This window comes from Carassius gibelio, chromosome B5 (genome assembly GCF_023724105.1).
Source record: "Carassius gibelio isolate Cgi1373 ecotype wild population from Czech Republic chromosome B5, carGib1.2-hapl.c, whole genome shotgun sequence".
Classification (NCBI taxonomy): Eukaryota; Metazoa; Chordata; class Actinopteri; order Cypriniformes; family Cyprinidae; genus Carassius; species Carassius gibelio.
The window spans coordinates 13,758,382-13,785,072 of record NC_068400.1 but is presented as its reverse complement, the minus strand read 5'-3'; the positions used below and the strand labels follow the sequence as shown (position 1 = coordinate 13,785,072).

General features: G+C 33.9%; 1 protein-coding gene across 2 annotated transcripts in view; it reads right to left on the bottom strand.

The window, feature by feature from the left end:
* LOC127957727 (LIM/homeobox protein LMX-1.2-like) overlaps positions 1–20,132 on the bottom strand; it is a 45,099-nt gene extending 24,967 nt beyond the window's left edge. For both annotated transcript variants that reach the window (XM_052556373.1, XM_052556374.1), the window contains exons 1-2: positions 19,824–20,132; positions 18,586–18,772 (exon numbers count right to left, since the gene is read on the bottom strand). In XM_052556373.1, the coding sequence (XP_052412333.1) occupies positions 18,586–18,772; positions 19,824–19,890 (254 nt within the window). In that variant the 5' untranslated portion in view covers positions 19,891–20,132. The remainder of the gene's footprint in view (positions 1–18,585; positions 18,773–19,823) is intronic.
* Between the last annotated feature and the right edge of the window lie 6,559 nt (positions 20,133–26,691).

Here is a 26,691-nt window from a genome sequence, read left to right as displayed (position 1 = left end):
AGCCAGGATTTTTCACATTTCCCAGGATGCACTGCTTTGTGAGTGTCAGAGTTATTGTTTTTGTCCCTGTGCTTTCACCTGCCCAGTGTGATGCACAGGCGCCAGTCAGGTCAGTGTCTGGAGTTCTGTCACACTGCTCCTGGAGACGTGACGAGGGACACAGAGACAGACACGTCTGAATGAAATTACGGGCATTCGTCTCTCCGCTGGTGAGTTTATGCAAATGAGCCACCGCTGGGTTATTGCAAGAAGAATATCAATGGAGTAATTACTGCTACACGACGGGCCGATGTCTTCTCCCCAGATCACTGTCACACACACACACACACAAAGAGGCAGAAAGTTAATAAAGAGAGAGTCTGGAAGGAAGAGCTTCCCTGGGGGCCGTAGACATCTGAACACTGCTAAATGGCTGATCGGGACCCTACAGGAGCCCACAGCACAGATAAATGATTGAAGAGCACGGGGAGAAAAGAAAAGAAAAGAAAAGAAAAGAAAAGAAAAGAAAAGAAAAGAAAAGAAAAGAAAAGAAAAGAAAAGAAAAGAAAAAATAAATGTCAGAGGGTCCAAGTGCTTGGGCCCTACAAGAAAAAGAGAAGCAAACGGAAAAAAGAAAGAGAAAGGAACGGAAAAGAAATATTATAGTCACTGTTTGCGTGTGTGTGTGTGTGTGTGTGTGTAATGACATGGGTCTGACACAGGTATTACAAGGAGAGGGTGACTTATGAGGACATAACCCATGTCCCCATTTTTCAAAACACTTATAAATCATACAGAATGAGTTTTTTTGAGAAAGTAAAAATGCACAAAGTTTCCTGTGAGGGTTAGGGTTAGGTGTAGGGTCGGTGAAGGGCGATAGAATATACAGTTTGTACAGAATAAAAACCATTACACCTATGGGATGAACAGACTTATCACAAAAACAAACATGTTTGAGTGTGTGTGTGTGTGTGTGTGTGTGTGTGTGTGTGTTCAACCCTCCCTGAAGGTGTAACTCAGAGATCTGAGTCCCCCGGGTTCTGACTGCAAACCCACCAGCTGATATTACCCCCACTGCAGTGTCACAGAGTACACACACACACACACACACACACACACACTGTGTTTCCACAATATTAGCTTTTGGAAATAAAGCGTCTTGTCTCCCATGAGCTCTAGGTGACAAATTTTCCTTGTCAAATCTCAGCGCTCTGGAGCCAAGCGTTCATTTAACACTAGAACAACAACACACCAGTCAGATGTGTACTTTCTCTTCAGATATCAAAGAATACAATAAAATCATTTGTGATAAAATCATTTTTGCACCATGGTACAGTAATATAATGGCACACTGATATAGTCACCTATATATTATCAGCTTACTTACAGCTAATTCAAAAACTACATGATTAGAGTCTAAAAAACACATGGCAGATGTCTAAAAGTCTCTTCACTTGACATTTCTCTTTCTCTGTCCCAGTTTCGAGTCTGGATCTTATTTGGTGCTTTGACGATAATTCGACAAATGTTATTTTTGCCCACGACATGCTCTCCCACCCAGAGATAGCCATAAATCTGTGCAGTAATGTCAGCCGCGTCTTTCACACTCTCGCTCTGATCAGACTTTGATCCTTAAAGCAGTTATGAATCTAGCACATAAACGGCTGTTCCTCCGGACACTTTAAGTGCCGCTCTGCCCCGCTCCAGACGTCGGGACGGATGTCCCATCGGGGGGGAGAGTCTGCGGAGGCTCAGCTGTCTGTCGAGGAGCGGCCCGTGACAGAGGAGGTTTATGAGCGCTTGCATTTCACTCATCAGATGCACTCAGTCCTAAACTATTTAGATTTGCTTGGTTTTACATATTAATCGCCTTTATGAATAAAAAAAATAAAAATAAATATATATATATATATATATATATATATATATATATATATATATATATATATATATATATATATATATATATATATATATATATATATATATATATATATACAATCAATCATATAAAAAGGCTAAAAAAATATGCCAGTGTTCATTAATAATAATAAAAATAATAATATTTAAATTGTTAAATATTTATAAATCATGATAGTATGTGTTATATACTATGTCAATCATTCTAATGTTTTTTTACAGTACTTTTTTTTTAAAGTAATGTAAAGTATAGCAGTAATGTGAATCAACATTACATTATTATTTTTTTTTTTACCTTAACTCAAAAGAAAAATGCACTGCAGTATTGAAATCAAGATGGGAAGAAATGTGCATAAATGCCATTAAAATAATGCTTGATAAATTAATACATTTATAAATATATTTACACATAATGGCAGTAAAATATGATAGATTAGAGTAATGAGAACCAGCATTAAGAAAAACTCAACAAAACAACAACTTAAGACAATGCAGTACTGAAAAAAAATATATTTATATACACACACACACACACATACACACACACACACATATATATTTTTTTTCTTTTAATGTGAAGGAAAAGTGCTTAAATGTAATAAAAAATTATGTAATATGTATAATATAAATATATAAATATATATATGAATACAAAAATCAAACACATAATGCATTGAAATGCATATGTTATATATTAATATATATAAAAATTAAATATATAAAAAAAAGTATATAAAAAGTACAAGTATCTGCCAACAAATATGCAAATGATATAAACAACTGTTGTGGCTAGAAGGGATACAGCATATGCTATATTGATGTGCGCATGCCAGTAAGTTTTTGCTGTATGTCTTCTAGCCTTAACCCATTACCATTGTAAAAACAGAAGGATCTGATTAGTATTACTGGCAATATTTCATTGCATAAAACAATGCAAAACATCAGAAACTCTCAAAAGATGCCCCCAAACACACATTTTTCTAAACATTCCTACAACCAGTTTCAAGGGAATATATCCTCACTGCTGTTGTGCTGAATTTAGTGAGAGTGAGCATGACTGAGATTGTGTCAGCAGGCACACACACACTCACTGTCTCACACACTGTGGTTGGTATGTGGCATGGTAACAAAATATCATGCGGTCACACTCCAACTCTATAACCCAACTCACTGCGGCACGGTCACAGTTCACACCCTACTGCTGCCAGAAACACACGCACACACGCACGCACGCACACACACACACATTCTGACAATACCTGTTAAGAGCATGTTCAAGATTTATTTCACTTGCAAGAAAGAAAGAAAGAAAGAAAGAAAGAAAGAAAGAAAGAAAGAAAGAAAGAAAGAAAGAATTATATTTTACTTCAAGAAAAAAATCTATTCTTATTTAATGTAATTTATTTTCGATTCAAATCTTCTTTTTTTTGCATTGTGAGATTATTTTCATCACAATTAAATACATTTCTTTTGAATTCTCCTTAATGTAATGCAAGACTAATGTATACATAAAAAAATATAATACTTTAAAAAATGTGTATATAAATTGTAAAGTATTTATACAGAGTATGTGCTATACTTACGATAATTAATGCTGACTTGAATCATTTTAATTGTTATCTATTAAGTAATTATTCTCTCCGTGATGCAGTAAAATCTGGTATTACAGTAATTATGAAAATCAATAAAAATTCAAATACAATAAATAAATAAAACAGTTCCAAACAAAACAACTGAAGGCACTGAAGACTGAAAACGAAATATATATGACCAGAACAAGTTCCAGTCCATACAGGTCAAAGGCTAAATCTGACACATGAGTGGTGCTGAATCAAACTAAAATGAAATTGGACTGAATATAAATAAACTTAATTAAAAGTGAGGAATACTGGTAATACTGAGGTGCACAGAGCTTGAGAGAGGAACATTATCCGTTTATAATGACAAGAAATCACAGAAGAAACACAGCATCAGTCTGGGACAGAGGCGGCGAGGGGCGGAGGCTATAAACTACAGCGAGGTCAAAGGATAATATTTTTGGGAGACACAAGACAAGGAAGCAACTGGATACTGTATCAGCATAAAAACAATAACAAAAGGAAATTGAATTATCCGTCTTGGGGAGCAAAGTTCAGCCGCACTGTCAAAACTGTGGTGTTTATTCAGGCGAAAAAATGGATGGATGTTGTGCAGTGAATCAACGAGATCATCGCTGATGTGTGCATATAGTTACTGAAGCCTGAAAGCATGCTTAAGAAAATCATGCTGGTCTTAACTGGTTTATAATGATGAGGACAGTCAGCATAGGTTACAGAAATTTGAGACGTCTTGAGGGAAAAAATTGGGAACACAATGGGGCAATTGGATAAAAGTAGAAATTAGAAATGTTTTGATATATAGCATTTGAGTTTGGAATGACAAAATGTGAATATGTAAATAACAGAATGATCAAAGATTTGACATTTTGCTTGATTTCTTGTCAAAAAGTAAAAACTAAAGGACTAAAGGTTGCAAATGAAGAAAAATACAGTAGGTAAAGAACTTACTTTGCCGCAATGCATATGATCTATTTGCAAATAACATTTTTATGAGCTAAATGACACCTAGCCACAAAAACACACCTGTCAAAGCCACAGTTTTTACCATGTTCAGTGAATTTACTTAAAAGATGAAAGTATAACAATAAGTTGAAATAAAAAAGTGAATTTATTTATTTATGTATTTAAACATTGTTTTACTAATAAAAATTTGAAAATGGATGTGAATGAACAAACAAAACTCTCAGTAAAACCTTATTAAAAAAAAATTACTATAATAAAAATGTCAACACTGATGTGAATGAACAAACAAACATCTCAGTAAAACTTTATTTTTTTATTTAAGAAAATACTAATAAAAATGTGAAAATGGGTGTGAAGGAACAAACAAAACTCTTATTCTACTGTAATAAAAATGAATTAATTCATTCATTCATTTTTTATGCTTTTACAAATAAACAATGTGAAAATCAGGTTCAATAAACAAACAAACTCCTAAGTAAAACTGTATTCATTCATTCATTTAAAATGTGTTTTACTGATAAAAAATTGAAAATCAGCTGAAATGGAGTAAAAACTTTTTCAGAGAAAATGGCATTTACAGATATGCAGTGTAATTGAAATCATGAATTTGAAATGTAATGAAATAAAGAAATTTCTGTTTTGGATGTTTTCTTTCCACTAGTCTGGAACAACAAAATAGCCAAAAATCTCAAATATGATCAGTGCACTGAAAGTGCTTTGAAACAGCTAAGAGATCACGCTATGACAAGGCTGTCTTCATAGCGTAAGCTGCATGTGATGATGACCCAGCTCAAGATGCTTTGATGTGGACGCTGCTGGTTCAGATAGTGGGAAGGAACTGACCCAAACCATGTGCCGCACAGACCCGAGATCAGCCCCGAGCATCACACAGGCGCCACACACAGTGGCAGGTCTCCGCACATCTCCCCCAAAACGCCTCCATCCACCTCCGTCAAAGCGTGATGGTCAAGCCCTGCTGGGAGCAGAAGGCTAGATCGGGGCTCGGGTTACAGGCAGCGGCCTGGGGAGGGAGTCTGCAGCGCTTTCTTCTCACAGACCTCCAGCCTGGACCCACTACTGAGTCGAGACAAACCCAAGCAGGGCCCGCAGCCGGCGGAGAGCCCAGGTGACCTCTGCCAGCGGGACGAGGGGACGAGAAGCTAAGCACTACGACTCGAGAAGAGAAGTGCCGCAGACTTTATGAGCCTGAAAGCCCTTAAGTTAAGAGGTTTCCTCATGTGTATTATCACTTTTCTTAATAAAGAATTTCTTCCCTAAGTGTGTTCAGCTGACCAGGTCACACAAAAATGTAAATGTCAAAATTATTTTTTAGAATTTAATGAGTGTGAATTTGAATCAGATCGGTCCAGTGTTAATATTGTTAACTAAAACGGAATCTGTTATATAATATTTCATTAATTTAAATAAAATAAAATATAAATATTAGATGAAAAACTTAAAGTAAAAAACGTAAAATTAGAAATGATGTCTTGGCAACCAGCTGAAATTAAATTAAGTTAAATCGAATTGGTCCAGTGTTGTAATTTGTAACTAAAACTAGATTATAACTAAAAACTAGAAAACTAGAAAATAATTGTCTTTAACTAAAATTAAGTTGAAATTAAATACAATATGAATAATAAATGAAAAACTTTTACACATGTTGAAGTACTACAAAAAAAAAGACTTAAATAAAAAAGCAAAAGCCAAATTGAAATTAAAACAAAAATGAATAAAATGTAAAGAGAATACATAATAAAAGATAAGAAGAAATAGTTAAAATTATTAAATCAAATCAAATAATTATACAAAAAATAACTTTAAATTCAAAATGAGAATACAAAAAATAACAGCTAATTCAAAATATGTATATAAATAACATTAAAATAAGACGGAATTATTTTACATTCAGTCAACATTAAAATAAGCCACAGAAAGTTCAAAACAGGTGATGCATTCTGGGAAATGAGGTGTTTTTCCTCCCTGAAAAATAATACAAATCTATCTATCTATCTATCTATCTATCTATCTATCTATCTATCTATCTATCTATCTATCTATCTATCTATCTATCTATCTATCACCAGAAAACATGATATTCGCTTTCAGTCGATCAAATAAACTCTTTTTCTCTCTCTCTCTCCAGTTATGTGTAATCTTCAGACTGAATGATTTAGTTACGTCCCTTTAACCGCTGCATGTAGCGATGGTTAGAGAGGTTTACTCAGGACTGTGCTGGTGTCAAGAAAGTCCACTCACTTTGGATCGCATGCAGCAGTTTTGACGCACCACCTTCAAATTTAGCAGAGGGAAGTTACAGGCTATTTCTGGGCTGCTGAGGAGGAAGGCTTGCCCTACTTTGAGCTGGTCAGCGGTACCAGGCAATCCCCTCACACACACAAACTCACTGCGAGGTGTTGTGAGGTCACGGAGAACAAGGAGAACAGTTTGCCAAAAGATCCTAAATCAAGCAGATTTACCCCCAAAGAGATGCATCCCAGAGCAGATAAACTCCTGATCTCAAACCGGTCTCACATTACTTGCTCTTGGCAGCTGTTCAGATCGCAGTCTGTTGCTCTATACACTGTGTGTCAAAAGATGAAGCTCAGTCTCTTCTGCTCATCAAGGCTGCAGTAATTTAATCATCAACACAGTCACAATTTTAAATGTTATTGTAATGAATAACACCTGATTTCTTTACAAACTGTAATTTATTCCTGTGATGCACAGTGTCACATGATCTTCAGAAATCATTCTGTTATTCTGATTTGCTGTGGTTTACTTACACCTCCTCCCTCCCTTTCCACAAACTGAAGAGTATTTGAAGGTCCTGCGGCCCGCTGTGTCCAGGATCCTGGATTTACACCCGGATACACGGCTCTGGACGGCCTGATGCCTTTGATAGACGGGACACAGAGTACGTGTGGTTTGTAATAAAACACAGTGCTTGGTTTTAACAATGTGACGCCCCTGTTTTCTCCTCATTTGAGAAGAGTTATGGAGGGTTTGAACACTGGACATGAAAAGATTTAAACGGCTCATGCTGATTAGAGACAGAACTCTTTAAATAAACCTTCATGTCATCAGAATATTAAGATTAATTAGAGAATCTTTGCCTAATTGAAGTGTAGGATGGTTTGAAAGATTAAATAGATTGAATTTGTTTGTTTTTTGTCACAGGTTTTTTTTCTTTTCTTCAGTTTTAGTACTTACAGTAAATATAGTTCCACTAAAAAAAAGAAAACAAAGCAATGTTTTGCTAGCAACTAGCTGAAATAAAAATGGTATAAATAATTGTATTTTATTTCAAGTATCAACAATGTGTTTTTTTGGTTTTATATTTAGTTTAAGTAACCCTGGAGATTACCGAATGTCTTCATTCAGATCCCAGATTTTACAATGAACGTTAAGTTTTAAACAAATTAAGCATCAAAAGTAACAAAATGCTTTTGAAACTTTCATCTGTTTCAGTCCATGACTTTTTCCACTCGTCCATCATATTTATGATTGCAAAAACACATCAACAGAGAACAGGTCTTGACATGAATTTTATATATATACATATATATACATATATATACATTTTATATATATATATATATATATATATATATATATATATATATATATATATATATATATATATATATATATATTATACATATATATACATTTTATATATATATATATATATATACATTTTATATATATATATATATATATATATATATATATATATATATATATATATATATATATATATATATATATATATATAATCAAAAAGTGTGATCAAAGCTGTATTTTCAGCATCATTCCTCTGGTCTTCAGTGTCACATGATCTTCAGAAATAATTTTAATATGCTGATTTGCTGCTCAAAAACATTTCTGATTATTATCAATGTTGACATTTTTTTTTTTTGCTGCTTCATAGTTTTGTGGAAACATTTTTTATTTGATAAACAGAAATAATGTGGAAATAATAAAAAACTTTATATATCTTTATTGTATTTTTATTTTATTTTATAGAAATTTAAATTATCCTTGCTGTAATAAAAGTAGTTTTTGTATAACAAGAAACACCCAAGCGTTTGAAAAGCAGGCCTGATATTGTTCTGTGACGATGAAAGCCTCGTCTCTCGTGGGACGGGACGGTTGAGGAGGCTCAGAAGAGTAAGGGAATGTGGTTTTGAGCCGGTCTCCTGCAGACCACCTGTCAGCCCCACATTAGTTCTGAACCACTGGAGGTCAACGCAGAGGAGCACCTGAGCTCCAGATAATGAGCTTCATCTCGCTCCATCTGTTTAACAGACGTCCAGCCACAGTTGAGGCCCGTGGATGCTGGAATCCACCTGCTACCAGATCGATTTGCTACGCAGGACAGAAGGACAGCAGAACAACACAAAGATGCATCTTACGACCGAGGTAGTGCCTGATTAAACTGAACCAACGATTAACTAGAACTCACATGGAGAAACATCTCCAAATTACAAGTACTAGGTTTAATTAGCACGTGCATGGGACAAAAGTTTAGATTTTTGTGCACCACTCAATGTTTGTTTTAGACTCTTTTCAGAGGCTTTCATAAAGCAGTAATACTTTCTGGATGGTAAAATGCGGTGATTGCAACAATACACAGTATGGAAGTAACTAGAACAAACTATTTGTAAGGGACTGCATCATCACAGCAAAGAATAATGTAATTAATAAATAATAAACACAAATAAAGAAAGACAATTTCAGGTAAGATTATAATACATTAAGAAATAGAAATATTATATAAAAATGATATAGGTATTACATACAAAATTGTAAATAATATAATATAAAAATTATATAATAATATATATAAAAAATATGTCATATGTAAGGGATTGCATCATCACAAAACTATAAATTATTTTAAAAAATACATTATTAAAAATACATATTATTATATAAACAAATATTATATAAAATTATATATTATATAATAACGTTATATTTAAATTTATACAAAATATGTAAAATTATATGAAATTATAACTAAATAAATCTTTGTTTAAATATTTGTATTACACAAACACAAAGTGAGCACAGAGTAATACGAGAGACATAAAACTGCCAATTATAAAACTATTTAGCAAATCAGTTTCCTGGGACAACACACAGTTCAGAACTCAGAGTTGATGAGTGTGTTTGATGCTTGTTTTCTTTGCACGCTCAGATTTAACACACTAGTGTGTGATAAAATGCATAAAGAGAGATGAACTGACAATAGTTTTAATCTAGAACTTTTTTTTTTTTTTTTTTGGAAACTACAACCAAACTGTGGTTAAAGACTTTTTATAAGTCCTCATGGAAAATCTTTAAAATCTGAATATTTAAAGTTTTAAGTGACATTACAAGACGTGCTCGTTCAATGTATTGTGTAAATAAAATGGAATTTGATGCCTAAAACCTTGAAAAACAAAAGGCAGCTTAAACCAACGTGTGTGCGTCTTAAACCTCATAATATCAGTCTAATGTTCTCTTATTTGGTTTAGGAACAGAGTCGCGGGGGGCTTTTCCAGAACCCCTCCTCTTCCATTTCATATTGTTTGGTCGGCTCTTTCTTTGCCCTCATTCTCCACACGAATAAGTGGATTAGGGAACAGGCTTCCGGTGGGCACAAAGCGATGGGGAGCTCAGTGTCACAGTCAGTGATAAAAGTGCAGAGCTCAGCTCTACAGCCGGGACGGAAACACGGGGGTCACACCACTAATCCCATTATAGGAAGAAGAGACCACAAGAAAGACTGAGGGACAAATGCGATGCTCTTGGAGAGAGACTCCACCTAAACTAAAACAGATGCAAATGAGCCGTAAAACGATCTCAAATGAGTGTGGATGGCAGCACAGATGATCTGATCTGGGGACAATTTGATGATCGGTCTGTCAGAGAAGATCTGAAATCACAACGGTACACAGCCATATAAAGAATACAAATATGTCATTTGTCATAGTGAATCAGAGACTCACATTCTACCTAAATATGAATAAAAAAAATTATTTATATAATTATAAACAAAGAGTTACTTATAATTTCATATAATTTTACATAATATTTTGTATACATTTAAATATAATTTTATTATATAGTATGTTTAATATATCATTTTATATAATATTTGTTTATATAATAATATGTATTTTTAATAATGTATTTTTTTAATAATTTATAGTTTTGTGATAATGCAATTCCTTACATATGACATAATTTTTATATATATTATATATTAATTCTTTATAAATATATCAGGGAGTATTTGAGCATTTCATGTGACTATATATATATATATATATATATATATATATATATATATATATATGGAAGCTTTGATCCTTTTTTCAGGATTCTATGATGAAAAAAGAGATAAAAAGAACAGAATTTATTCTAAATAGGAATCTTGTATAACAATATACACTGGCATTAACAAAAAAAATTTGGAACGAAATGAATACTTTTATTCAGCAAGGACAAGTTAAATTGAAGTATCAGAGGTTCCAAAAAAATATGAAGCAGCACAACTGTTTCCATCACTGATAATAATCAGAAATGTTTCTCGAGCAGCACATTAGAACGATTTCTGAAGATCATGTGACACTGAAGACTGGAGGAATGATGCTGGAAATATCTGCTGCACATCACAGGAATAAATTATATTTTAAAGTATTTCAAAACGTTATTTTAACTTATTGTATTTTTGATCAAATAAATACAGCCTTGTTCTCAATTTAATCTCATTGTTGCCCAGGAGAAAGAACTGCAGGATCTCAAAGACGTGGTAAAAGAGTGGGTTGCAGACGCTGTAAGTCATCATGGGGAATGTGCCACACTGAGCTGCTGCAGAGACGCGTGTGTTTCTGTGTGTCTGCACACTCTCACATGCTCCTGAGAGCCTCTTTCTCCTCAAATGCTTCGAGCGCACGGCTAGAATGTGAGAGGAGGGTGTGAGAGCAGGCCTGCAGGTACACAGCACCTGGGTGGAAACACTTGACAGAGCGGTGCCAAGCTCTCCTCACAGCTGGGTGACGGCAGCAGCAGCGAGAGGTGATGTTTGAGCAGACATTCCAGCCCAGAAACCACAGAGACACACTGAGACAGAGCAACAGAGACACAACCATTCAGAACAGCACCAGAAGGAAATTCTGCATCCAACGCCACATAAACAAGTGCAAGAGAAACAGAAAATAATGCTAAATGTTGAAAAGTAGCTTAGTTGATGAAACTCTTTGATCTGGTTTTAAATACCAGTCTCCAACTGACCGATCACAAACATCAAACAGATCAAACTCACATATTAATGGAAAAATAAGTCATTAAAAATGCATTATGTATAAAATAAATGCATTATGTATAAAAGCTGTCAAGCGATCGATAGCAATTAATTGCATCCAAAATATAAATTTTCTTTACATAATATATGTACGTGTATACTGTGTTTATTTATTATGTATATATAAATACACACACACACACAGTATATATTTAGAAAATATTTACATGTGTATACATTTATATTATTATATTTTATATTATATATAAATATATTTAAAATATAAACATAACATATTTTTCTTACATGTAGGTTTGTATTTATACATAATAAATAAACACAAACACTCATTTATTACGTAAACAGAACTTTTATTTTGGATGTAATTAATCGCAATTAATCGTTTGAATGTACTACTATGTATTATGTATAAAAATGTCCTCATGATGAAAACAATATATATATAATATTTCAAGGCTTTATTGTGTACATATAAAGATTGAAAAAAAATGTTTTAATTATTTATTTACCTATATATATATATATATATATATATATATATATATATATCATGGGATATATCATGGGATATAGATATAAAGTAAATAAATAATTAAAACATTTTTTTTCAATCTTTATATGTACACAATAAACTACACCTGACTTGACAGCTTAAAAAGAAAGAAAGAAAGAAAGAAAGGAAGGAAGGAAGAAAGAAAGAAAGAAAGAAAGAAAGAAAGAAAGAAAGAAAGAAAGAAAGAAAGAAAGAAAGAAAGAAAGAAAGAAAGAAAGAAAGTGTGTATTTGTGTGTTTGAGTATTTCACACTCCCTCTCAAAGGAGGCCACAGTGTGCAGAGTGAACGATCTCACACACACGCAATGAAAACACACACACACACACACACACAGCTCCCACCAGTGCTCACACACATCTGTTACCACATTTATAGGATATTGCAAAATCACGCTTCGTTTTGTTATCGTTTCTTAATAAATTCTGACAGCACATTTCAGCTTATCTGATCAGACTAAATGTCCTGCTTTTTATTTGCCCAACAAATTGTTTCTTGCTCATGCTTTAGTGCACACTTTCACCAAACACACTGTTCCACTAAAACAGCTTAAAATAAACAGAATAAGGTACATGTGGGAGACAAGCACAATCCTAAACATGACATTATTACATTTATATTGATTCATTAATTACCCTGCTTGAAGTCAACAAATCAGTAAAACCCTTTTACGACTGTTTGCATAATCTAATATGGATATTATTAAAACATCTTCTGAACTATACTAATGACGCCAAGAGTAAATGTTTATGATGTACAACATGGCACTGTTTTTTTCTCTCATATTTAAATGAGCTTTTCATTGCAAAGCTGATATGTCAATGTTTGTCAAGCTTTGTTAGTACATGCAGAACAGGAATCTGCTTGTCAACACGAAATAAAAGCTTGTCACTCAAAATATGTCTATGGATTGTGTAACGTTTTAAACACAGTATTCTGGTCAGTATATGGACACATGCATGCTGTATAAATTGTGTTTTAATATATATGAATGTAAAGCATTAAAAAGCAAAATATCAACAGGTTCAACTTCATGCATCCTCCGAAACTAAAAATGATTGCCACGGCAGTTAATTAACAGTAAATGTGTAAAAATAGTTTAGAAAATTAATTCTAAATACCACATGTGTTTGATATTTTTTAAATGCAGTAATTTTAAATCTGAACAAATACTTTAGGGCCCAATGATGGAACAGGCTAGAGAAGCCAACGTCTAATTCCCACATCATTTCTGAAGGGCTAATAAGCGTGTTTGTTGTTTCTGTAAACTGAGATATTTCTCTGAGCATCAGAATCTAAACATAGAAAGAGGAGAGTTGAGGAATTCAGTATCTTAAAACAGAAAACTTCAGCTAGACCAGACCCAAACCATTGACAGTCTACAACTGTTTCACCAATTGAGCAGAGAAACCAAAAGCCACAAAAAAGCCATTAAAGGGTTTTGAAAGAGACTTTGTGTGTATGTATATGTTTCCTAAGGGTCCACCAGTGGTTGTAAAGTGCCAAATATTTTTTTCTCTCATACAGAGGCCTATAGCTCTGTTTACTGCCCCTTTGGGATTGGGTTTCTGCCATGTCCAAATTAATGGAAAACTTGTTCTTTAGAGCATTTCTAGTCCAAACTAAATTGTGTGTGAAAAAATATTCTACAAGACCCATGCAACATGCAACATGCAAAAAAAAAAAAAAAAAAAAAAATCACAAACAAATCATGTATTTAAATTATAATAAATAGCAATAAAATGCAATAGTATTACCTTATGTGAGATCAAAATCTTGTATACAATATTATATGATTACTAAATATGTCATAGACATTATATTACATGAAATAAATTAATTAATAAATTAGGGTTAAATAACCTTTTTTCAGGTAAAGGTATTTTAAATTTATCCATTGGATAAACATGTTTTTATTTTATAAATTTTTTCAGTATTTTTTATATGTATGCAGTATAACATGCAGGATATCTCAATCCTCATAAATTATTTACAGCAACATGCAACAAGTTCACAAAAAACAACAAGAAGATTTAAATATGCTGAATTTTCAAGCTAAACTGCTAAAAATAAACTCCTGTCAAATTAGCTATACTTACTATTTTCATATTCATAATCGCTGTGATCTTAGCTATTATGAAACTAAATATGCTTTTAAACTATATTAAGTTTCAGCATGCCATATCATGTCATGATCTGAGTGTGAAATCAGCACAAAACACCACACATGTTCCAGCTATTCACTTCAGATGATAGGATATATAGCAGACAATTATGGCAGAAAATCTCCTTTCTTTCCCAATAACACACCACGGGTCAAACACACAACTGCAAACTTTCTCCTCATAAACCAAGCATGTAGAGTGATATTCAGAGGATGTTTCCATGTGAAGATCATGACATCACTGTCTGTCCCTTCAGTGCTGTGGACAGTGAAACAGCACAAAACACTTCTAGATCTCGCTGAATTGGAGATCATCACATTAACTACAGTATGAGCATGTTCCTCTAACATCTGACAACCCTTCTTCACTTTGAACATTAGCCTATATCTACTGTTTTCTCTTTCAAAAACCTAACACAGAAACATAAACATTATAATATAAAAACTGCAGACTTGTATCAGCATATACTGGATGAGTTATTTCACCTACAGTAGATACCTTTCCATAAGTGACAGTGCAGAGCTTTAATGTTCGACTCATTACATCGCTTCTGTCATTACAGCGAGTTGAGCGTTGAGGTGTGTGAAGGTGTGTGAGTGTGTGTGTGTGTGTGTGTGTGTGTGTGTGTGTGTGTGTGTGTGTGTGTGTGTGTGTGTGTGTGTGTGTGTGTGTGTGTGTGTGCGTGTGTGTGTGTGTGTGTGAGTGAGTGTGTTTTGTGGCTGTCTGTGGTGCTTGTTAATCTCCCTCAAACGAGAGTCATTAAAAGCAGGCTGGGTGTGAATTAAGAGCACTAAGCACCTCATTGCAGCTTTATAAATACTACTTTATAAGAGACAAATAACACACTGTTAAAGCCACTTCACACAGTTTGAGGACGATATGTAGTTTGTTGAATGCTATGTAAAGTTTCATTTTGCATGGGTATCAAATTGTATAAGAGGCAATTAAATATACACCTACAATTGTGCTACAATTGTTCTGTTTATCTAACTATATGAACAAATGTTCTTATACCTTAACGTTAACAACAAATCAAATCAAATGTATCTGGGCTTTAATAATGTTCTCAAAACATTGGCATAAAACGTTATTTAAGCTATAGCATGGAATGTTTTTTTTTTTTCTGAAACGTTTAGTTAGACATTTGTCTAGTATTTTTGAAATGTTACCACTTGTTTCAGAATGTTCAGAGAACATTTAAAAGTAACATTCTAATGACGTTTGCAAAATGATATGGATATGAATATAATGGAATGTTCCCTTCACGTTCGCATAACAAATAAAAACGGGACTATTACGCGTTTAATATATATATATATATATATATATATATATATATATATATATATATTAGTGCTGTCAATCGATTAAAAAAAATTAACTAATTAATCGCACAATTTTTTAAAATTAATCGCGATTAATCGCGATTAATCGCAATTAAAAGACTGAAACTTTTTGGATATGTAAATGTTAAATGTAAATAATTAATGTAAACTCAAGACAAAGAAACTATTTAAATTCAAAATTTGATTGTTTATTGGAATTTTTGTTTAACTTGTAACACAGATTTTCTCATGTAAACAACATACCTGCAATAAACCATCAATATCCTCCAAATTAACTGTTGGCTTGAAAGCCATATTTATTACAGAAATAAAAACACAGGCATGTAAGTACCATTTGAATTTCAAAACAATCAATGCCAATAAAAAACAAAAATGATTTCCATGTTGAATTCTAAGTGGACTGCAAAAAAATTCCAAAGTATAGTCATTGCCAGTGCTTTAAGTGGGCCTGTAGGCACCAGTACTCAGTACAGCCACTTCCAAATATAGCTCTTGAGCGTACCGCCACCTCTCCGTGCGCCCAGAACGTGCTTGTAGCGTACCGGTACGCTCATTTGGACATCTGTTTTAATAGAGGTTTTAATCTTTTACCTGCACTGCCGATTTTCAGAGCGCCCTTCACAATGCAAGCTTCCTAATTCATCCCACCCAGAGCAGAAACTACATTACCCATTCACCCTTAAGTTATGCAAGTGAATAGCGCATGTGTCGCTTTTCCCACTGTTAAGTGTCAACAACTCAACGTGGCCGGAGAAGGTGTGTGAAACTCGTTGTGAGTTATACTAAAGCAAAATCTTGAGTATTTATTGTCTGATAAACATTAAAAACTGTCTGCGGAGGTTGAGTCGTCCTGCAGCCCCCGCTGGCTGTTCATTGGCTGCAGCATCTTTTTTCTAAGTTCTAAAAAAATACCGTAGACGGCAAGGCACAAATTTAGATATTCATTTATCTAATTAATCTATAGCCTATGCACAAAGACAATATGATCTTTTTGTTCCCTTTTTGTTTTAAAGCTTGATGAAGAGAGAGAGCGCAAGTTGCTGCAGCTGAGGAGGACAGTGATGCACGCGCACAGGAGTGATTGACAGTTCGCGGCACTGTGTACAAAAAATACTCCGCTACACTATTATTTTGTTATTTTCGTTTAAGCTTATTAACGTTAGCGTTACAGGAAGGTCTGATTTACGCACTGTTACAGTCATTGTTTTTTTTTATTTAAACAATGACATTTGAGTTCATGATTTTAATGTTGCTGTTTCTTGTGGCAGACTAGGTAAATGAAGAGTAATGTTTCTTGTGGCAGACTGAAGTGTAATCCGGCAGAGTTTTATACTGAAACTTTCCGTCTAAAAGTCCTTCCTTGGTCTTATCCATATTTCTTTGCAAGTTGAACACACATAGGCCACAACTGGAAATAAAAAAAACTGCAACCGCGTTAATTGCGTTATTTTTTTTTAACGCGTTAAATATTTCAAATTAATCGAATGCGTTAACGCGCTAATTTTGACAGCACTAATATATATATATATATATATATATATATATATATATATATATATATATATATATATATATATATGTATATATATATATATATATATATATATATATATATATATATATATATATATATATATATATATATATGTATAAAACTTTATGAGATAGGGACGTTAGTAATATAAAGACGTGAAAAAGCTAGAAACGCTCTGGACAACAGCAACGAATTAATAGCTGCACATAACCTGCAAATTTATAAGGGGGTGAGAGAAAAAAAGACCTTTTTAAATCATTATTATTGAATTATAAAGTCTGCGTGATTGACATAGGCGTATCCAAAATAGAGGAATTCCAGAATGTGACACACTAGAGAGACTTTGTGAAAGACTGCTTGCTGTCGGGTCCATCGCTATCTCACGACCAATTCGGACGTATTTTACGAGGTGGCTAATTCGTACGCTTTTGTATGATTTGTCTAGACCCCAGTGACAATTCATACGAATTAGCCACCTCATAAAATATGTACGAATTCCCGTGAGAGCAGACGCCGTGACGTCAGAAGCTGTCTAATAACGCGATAATGTCGAGACGACTGAAGAAGAGGATTTGGACAAAAAGTCAAAAGAACCTGTTGAGAAGCAAGAAAAGCGCCTCTGAACACTGGACTCTGACTCTCACTCACTGCACAAAACACCACGAGCTCCGTGATTTATGCACAGGATACTGACACACACGAGCTTCAGTGAGAACGAGATTTAGCTATTCATTAGGCCCAATATATTATTCATTCATTCATTATTACATCATCAATCTTTTTATTAATTGTATTATTTTTTTATTGTCTTTTAACACAAATAATGAATCTAGGCCTATATTTTAAAGCAGTGTTCGTTTTTTTCAATACGTGAAAAAAGCCAACAACAATAATAATAAAGCATTCTTATTTTAATTGCGTTAGCTATCTTTATTTGCTAAAACACTAAAAAAATTATTATAAAAATACCAACTGGCCTTAAATATCTATATATATAATAGGCAATAGCCTATCCATAAAATCATTGTGGGGAAACAAGTAAAACAAAAAATGTATAAACATTTGCTTGGAAATATTCCCTTTAAATAAACACACTCCACTGTGAGTGAGTGCCACTTATTAAAAGCGCAAACTGACGGTGCGCGCGTGCAGCTGCAGTGACGCGCAACCGATGAGAAGAATGAAGAATCAATGAATGAAGCAGCTCTTACTGTTGGTAGTCGTGTTTGCAGTAGAGTTTGTGATCTCTGGAGTAGCAGCTCATGGTGAGAAGCTGCTGACACACCGAGCACTGCAGACACTCCTCGTGCCACGAGCTGTCGTTCACGCGCAGGAGAAAGCGATCAGAGATCGGTCTGTGACATCCCTCACACACACTCTGATGGACGCAGTCTGAACCTGACACCAGACAACACACACCGACACACATCAGATACTGGACACTGGACAAAAGATTTAAAAAATGAATAATAATAATAATAAGAAGAAGAAACACATAGGCTAACCAGATAAACGCGTTTAAAATATTATTTGTCTAATGTAGGCTGAAAAAATATTCCATAACTAGGCTATCATAACATAATCTGAGTGAAAATGCGCAGTTTTGACATTTAAAAAAACACTTATTTTGTTGACATAATCAAGTTGATTTAGATATTTAATTTAATATGCGAAATTGTATTTAAGAATAGGCTAATGATACAAATAAAATATATATGTTTTACTATAGAATATTAAATCTAATTTACTGGCTTAGAAAGAAAGAAAGAAAGAAAGAAAGAAAGAAAGAAAGAAAGAAAGAAAGAAAGAAAGAAAGAAAGAAAGAAAGAAAGAAAGAAAGAAAGAAAGATTAACTTAGTTTAGTTTTTTTTTTTTCATTTTGAATGAAGCAAACAGCGTACTTTAAAATATACGTGTATTAAACGAAATATTTGTTACATTTCCGAATAGACTGGTATTATTTAATACAAAGTGTTTATATTTTACAAAAAAAAGAAGACAAAATAAAAATCCCTTTACCCATAGAAGAGGCTGTTATAAAATATGACTCGTATTTCTATTTAATTTTCGCTCTATAAAAACTGACTAGCAGTTGAAACGCCAGCAAAAATCTGATAATGATTAAATGTTAATCACAAATAATTCACTTTAGTGTCCATACTCAGTACTACTGATGAAAAACATGTAAGATTAATTTACTTGGTGAAGCTGTTTTCAACTGAGAAACGTTGTTGTAATAATTTATTATAAAACGTAGGCTACATAGCCTATAATTTCTGAAAGCATGTGTAATTTTCATTGGAAATTTACAAGCGTTGTTAAAACACGAAACTAAAACTACTTTAAATGGTGTCATATATATAACACGTATGACTTTACATTAGGATATATATATATATATATAGCCTAGTGTAAAGTACATTAGTTTGTGTGTTGGTGTGAAACTCACCCAGCATCACTCCTAAAGGCTCTGCTCCAGTTCTGAACTGATCTTCAATTTTGATTCCGTCCAACATCTCTCAAGTGTAGCAGGACAGCGACTCTCTGCTGACCTGTTGCAATGTCCAGAAACAAAAGTGTAGAAGCAGCCGCAGCAGCAGTGGACCGTGACGAGACAGAAACTAAAAGTAAACCGGTCTCGCTTTGCTTCTTCTAAACCAGCAGATCAGCGACGCTCGATCGTGAGGTTCCTCCAGAGAGAAGCTGCTCTGTTCTCGGTCTGAAGTCAGATCCTCGGGGAAGCGGCTCTGATCATCCTGTGAGCTCCTCACTGAGTGTTCACGAGTCTTGAGGAGTCTCCCTCTGATCGCGTCATCCTCCTGAGCTGCACGAGATGCTATTGGTGCTGGACCACAGCAGAACCGCCTACAACACAGATGTTCTGGACGAGCAGACAGCAAGACATATTCATATAAGAGAATCGGGACATCATGCACTATATTGAAATGTTTCGCCAAAAAAATAAAATAAAAAAATAAAATGAAATTGGAAATCTCTAAATTCAAAAGTCAGATATCAAATGTTGCTAATATTCCTGAAAGCATTTAAGTGACTCCAATTGAAGTATTTCTAAAGGTCAGATCAGGTAGGCTATAGAAAAATACTCCTCCAGGCAATAACGACACATTTTCACCTCCACAATATTTGTGAATATAGGTTACAGATTTCAATGTGATGATTTCAACTGCGATAACGACAACAACAAAGAAAATCATTCTTTATAAGAAATGAGGGTTATCGGTATTAGTTGTGTCTAGCCTAAAAAAAAAAAAAAAAAAAAAAAAAAAACTATAATATTTTAACAATTTTCATCATCATATTTATATAATAAACATATAGGCAAATCACATTGAGTCTCGAAACACTTTTGTTTTTGTTTCTTTTCACTTTTGTTAAAATAATTAATGTCAATCACGAAAGTGTATAACGTAAAGACTATAATTAAAAAAAATTATCTAACTTTTTATCTTAAAACAGTCAACATCGAATATTTACTTTCCCCCTTTTTATCGCATTTTATTTAATTGCTTTTGTCATAAATTCCCAAAGCATTCAGCTGTGAAATCGTGACAACATCTATTTAAATCCGATATTTAACAAAGAATCATTTCATTTCTCGCGCAGCTGCTGTGAAAACTGCGCTGCTTTTATCTTCACCAAGTGACATTATCTGCATGATTAATAAAGACCAGGATCGAGTCTGATTGAATCTCTCTGCGCATAATATATCCATGTAAAATTCATAAAGAGAATCTTTTGTGTTTCGCGTCTGACATCCCAGAGCAATAAACCTGCGAGGAGCAAGAAAGAAAGATAAAGGGGGAGTTTGTATCTTTATTACTTTCCTCATTAGTATTCTTCTCTTCTCTAATTATGACAGGCTGATTTACGTCTGCAGATGAAATATGCCTTTCTTCTCAACATTTCCCCAGATTTTTGGGAGATTTCGGCTATTTCTATTCTTCATCCCCCTTCACCTCTGAGTGAAACGCTTTATTTATATACTGTGTGTAAACTGTTTATTTTATTTAATAGCAAAATAAAATGTATTAGCAATAATTATTCGTGATCGAGCTCACTATCATTATCACTCACACACGAGATATATATGCATACACACGAAATTCTACTAATTAAACTGTAGCTATTATTTAAAACCAGTGCCTAATTTTAATTATCACTATTTTAACCCGTAGTCTATTTATGTAGCGTTTAAATGATAGATTATTTCCCAAGATATGACTATAGGCTACTTTTCTTGTTTGTATAACATCCTACAGTTATTTCCCACTGATGCTTTAAAGATGAACTTAGTCTAGCGAACAAAATAATGTTAAAATAGCGTGTATTTAGCTCACACTTTAGCTGTGACGTTCTTATCAATGTAAATTAATGCTTTTTTTATGTATTGTAGTAAGAATACAAAAGGGCATGCTAAATGCTTTTATAATAAAACTTAAACTCAAAACGGCAAGCATGCATATTATAATAATAAAATCAATCAATAAATGCGATACACAGTCTTTTAACTGCATTATAAGCGTTGATCAGATTGTGTTCTTGCGCCCTCTAGCGTCTAACAGACACACAACACACAGACAGTGTTGTCTAATCAACAGCACTGTACTGTAACACTAGCACAGCGTTCCACATTCAGCTGCTTCTGACTATATAAAATACTTCAAAAACTGTCAATATTAAGGTTTAAAATCCTCCCTCTTAAGAACAATGTGCATTAAATTGTAACATAGCCTATTTAGATATAAATCCAGCATATGCAGGACAATGATGCACCAGCCAATATGTTATTAAAGGAAATAAACAGAAACATTTGCTAGGTGTCACAGCAAAAAAAGTGCAATTATTCAAAGAAGCCTTCTTACCTTATAAACGCCGGCTGAAGTTTTACATAAGCCATACTAGACTTTTGATATCACATTTATATCCACTTTGATATTTTAAAATTGTCTTTTGACGATTGAATAATAGAATGATTAATGACAGATAAAGTAGAATCCTAGAAAAAGAAAGAAGATGTCATAACTGCAACAATATGAATGCAAATTATATGATTTCCTTTGATTAATCTTTAGGTTTTAATGAAAAGCGAAGATGTTTGAAATACACATTTAATTCATGGAAATACTGAATAATAACCCTATTAATTACAATTACTATTTCATAAAACAACAACACTAACCTCTCTAATCCTTAAAACTGTTTTGACTGACTAAATCTTACAAATGTTCAGATGAAATGACAAAATCTACTTGGATCACTTACATTTTCTGCTTTTCTGCAATTAATTGACACTAAAGATAAATGCTTGCAGAAAACAAATTTGACTTCTGGGTTTCTCCGGTTAGACTGCAAATAACAATTCTAATGATCTGCACTGAACTCTTATGGATATTTAGTTCTATTGCATTCTAAATAGGACAAAAGAAACACAAAACTCTTGGGATGTATTTTTGTGTTTTAAGTCATTTGAACCATGACTCGAAAGGGCTGAACATTTTAAGGGAAGACCAAAGAGTGCCATCAAGCACTGTCATTTGATATCTGTGACACTGATAAGAATGAAGTTAGTAATTGTGAGCAAATCCTCTTTATAACAGTGGTTTATTAAACTCAGGTGGCTTCAATAGCACCATTTATCAATCTGACAACTATACACACCTGCACATTTGTGTGGAAAGTCAAAAGAGTTCACCAGTCTGGTCTCATTATTAGTGATGCTCAGGAAACCACCCTGAATTATGGCTTTGAATCTTAATGAATATCAAAGCTGAGTCAAATCACAGCACATGTGCACGCTCTTCTTGAAGCCATTATCAGTTTTATATCTAACATGTTTTGTGACTTCAATACTTCCATCTCATCTGCCAACAAGTTATGAGAGGAAACCAGTGCACTCTGAATATTAAGTTGAGGATGTTTGCTATGAATGTTAATTTAGGAAAACCTCCCAATGAGGTTCATTAAAAACCCTCCTGAAAGAGAAGTGCATCTCATCAAAGCCCTGATCAAATGGCTTTTACGATATTAAAGCTAATTCTGGTAATCTCCATTTATGTGACACATTTTCTTCCAAATGGAAAATATTGCATGTAAATAAATTTAACAAGCGGGGAAAACAAACCAAGCTCTTAAACTGTTTATTGTGGTTACGTTTGTACGGCAACAGGATCTGCAACTGATTCAGATTCAAACCTTCCTCAGCGACAACAAATTTGTGTTGGGCACATGACGCAAAACATTCTGAAAATAAAAACTAGATATATTACAAAAATCTGACTATGTACAGAAAAAAATACTACTGATAAAAGCAGAGTACTGTCCTAAAAATACTAAGTGAAAAAGCAGTAGTTTGCACATTATTGTCTCATCTTATTGTTCACTTTCTCATCGATGGATGCTCTGCTGTGAATGGGTGCCGTCAGAATGAGAGTCCACACCACACCACTCCAGTCCATCAGATAACAACTTATTGAGTCCAAAAGCTGCAGGTTTGTAAGTCCATAATCCATAATTTCGCTTTCTGTAGAGAGAAGTAGATCCGCTGTTGTCGTTTCACATTAAGATCCAGCACATATTTGTTCAGAACTATTTTGGACTCCTTTGTTCTTCTTCTAGTAAACAATACTTGATCTGTGCATATTTCTGTCCTGATTAAGATGAGGACACTTTTACACTAGAGAAAGCATTATTTTGGGGCTCAAGATTATGGGCTCATATTTAAGACAGAAGCACTGGTTTAAAGTTAAACATGTCTTAACAATCGATTTGTTTCTTACACCTTAAAGGTACATATTAGTACTTACAGTGTGCATATTAGAACCTAATAGGTGCAGACATGTACCTTTTGAAAAGGTACCGCCCCAGTGACAGCTTTTTGTACACAGCTTTTCATTTCATAAAATGTTAACTGAGTGCTGTGGATTACTTGTGGATTATTGTGATGTTTTTATCAGCTGTTTGGACTCTCATTCTGACGGCACCCATTCACTCCAGAGCATCCATTAGTGAGCAAGTCATGTTATACTATAGCTACATTTCTCCAAATCTGTTCTGGTGAAGAAACAAACTCATCTTGGATGGCCTGAGAGTGAGTATGTGATCAGCATACATTCATTTTTGGGTGAACTATTATTTTACATTTCTTTGCCATCAGATTAAAGTTATCATAAATCATATTATAAAATTGACAATGCATAGTGGTTCTTGGTGCATACTGAATTACATAAGAAGACTGCATTTATCTTTCTATTCAGTGTATCCATGAGAAATGATGATTTGTCATTTTTGTCGTCCTGAGAGCTCTAAAGGTTCGGATGAGAGTGCCGAGAGGTTTTGTTTAAAAAAAATGGTTTGGCTTCATTATTTACAACCTTGCTTATTTTATTGTCCTGTGGCAAAGGTTCCTGTGAAGCGCATGGAAAAACATCCTTCAAACGACTCCATCAAACAGAACTCTATCAAACACACTTCTGAGGCTGATGTGACTGGGAGGTCTTCAGGCTGCGCTGTAAACGTCTGCTAGAAAGCCCAACTTTCTTTCCATGACGGCAGAGCTAGACATAAGATGGCCTAAAAGGCAATATTGTAGTTAATTGAGTCAAGGACATTGTTACCCATATTGCTTAGATTTTGACACGTGCCACTCCAACACAACAGTCTGTTCAACATCACAATCAGCAAGTTCCAGAACATCTGTGATCAAACCTGAAACCTTTACAAAGAAACGCTCATCTTAAATAGTTTATTATAATCGATGCTCATCTTGCATTACTCAATTTCTAAAATGAATGCAATAAATGTGTCTATTTCAGTTGACCGACAGATACCGATTTGGATATGAATCCAGCTCTCGAGGATCTAGTTTTAACGTCTTACTTAATAGTGCACAAGGGTTAACACCGTAAAGATATTTGCAGGAAATATGTCACCCTTAAGTAGGGTCTTAAGGAGCAGGTATATTTGTAGCAATAGCCAAAAATTAAAAAAATTAATTCATATATCATATTTATTATAATTAATAAATCATAAGGGTATTAAGATCATGTTCCATTAAGATATTTAGTAAATTTCCTTCCGTAAATACATCATAATGTCATTTTTGATTAGTAACATTTATTGCTAAGGAATTCATTTGGACAACTTTAAAAGCAATTTTCTCAATTTTTGTTTTTGCACCCTCAGATTCAAAATTTTCAAATAGTTGTATCTCAATCAAATATTGTCCTCCTAACAAACCACACATAATCTATTCAGCTTTCAGATGATGCATACATCATTTCGAAAAATTGACACTTAAGAATGGTTTTGTCATCCAGGGTCACATATTACATATTTTTCCAAGTAGTAGAAAATCAAAAACAAACAAATAAGCCTCAAAACCGCAAAGCCTCATATAAAAAATTAAATAAAATAAAAAATAAAGATATTAAGCAAGGAACTTTTTCGGGAAATTAAGTAAAAGAGATGTTAGCACTCTTAACATTTCGTTACTAAAAGTGAAGTATAAACCAGACACAAGAGGTCACGGTTAAAAGAGAAAATGAAATAACCTCTGTGTGATTTCATAAATGCTCAATCATTGTGCGTTTTGTTGAACTTCAAGTCATTAAAAGCCACACAAACAGTAACACATCTGCAGCATTTGAGGGGATTTTATGCCTGAAGTCTTGAAAGTTTCCCTGTGGTTTGATACACATGTTGGATCTAAATAAAGTGACTTGTCAAATGGCCACAGGATGCTCAGAGCGTCTGTGAAGCCAAAACAGAGGCAGATTTCCAGTAAACATGAATTACTCTGTGGTGAAACCATCCCGTTTGCACTTACGAATGGGGGTAAGATGTGCCATGTCATACTATGCAATACATTTTAAAAGTGCCATACTGCCAAAGACTGTTTATGACTCAAAGAAACAGATCATCCAAAACTTCCATCGATTGCTCACCCTCTGCAGTGAATGGGTGCCGTCGAAATGAGAGTCCAAACAGCTGATAAAAACACCACAACAATCCACACCACTACAGTCCATCAGTTAACGCTTTGTGAAGCCAAAAGCTGTGTGTTTGAAAGAAACAAATCCAACATTAAGTCATTTTAACATGAAACCATCACTTCTGGCCAAAATGCGAGTCTATAATCCATAATAATGCTTCAACCAGTGGAAAAAGTCCATCCCCTGCTGTCCTTGAACATCAATATTCTTTCAGTGCTTTCGTTTGTAACTGGCACTTGAGCTGTGCAGATTTCTCTCCTGATTCAGACCAGATGATTTATTAATTGGATAAAGTTCTGAAGATTC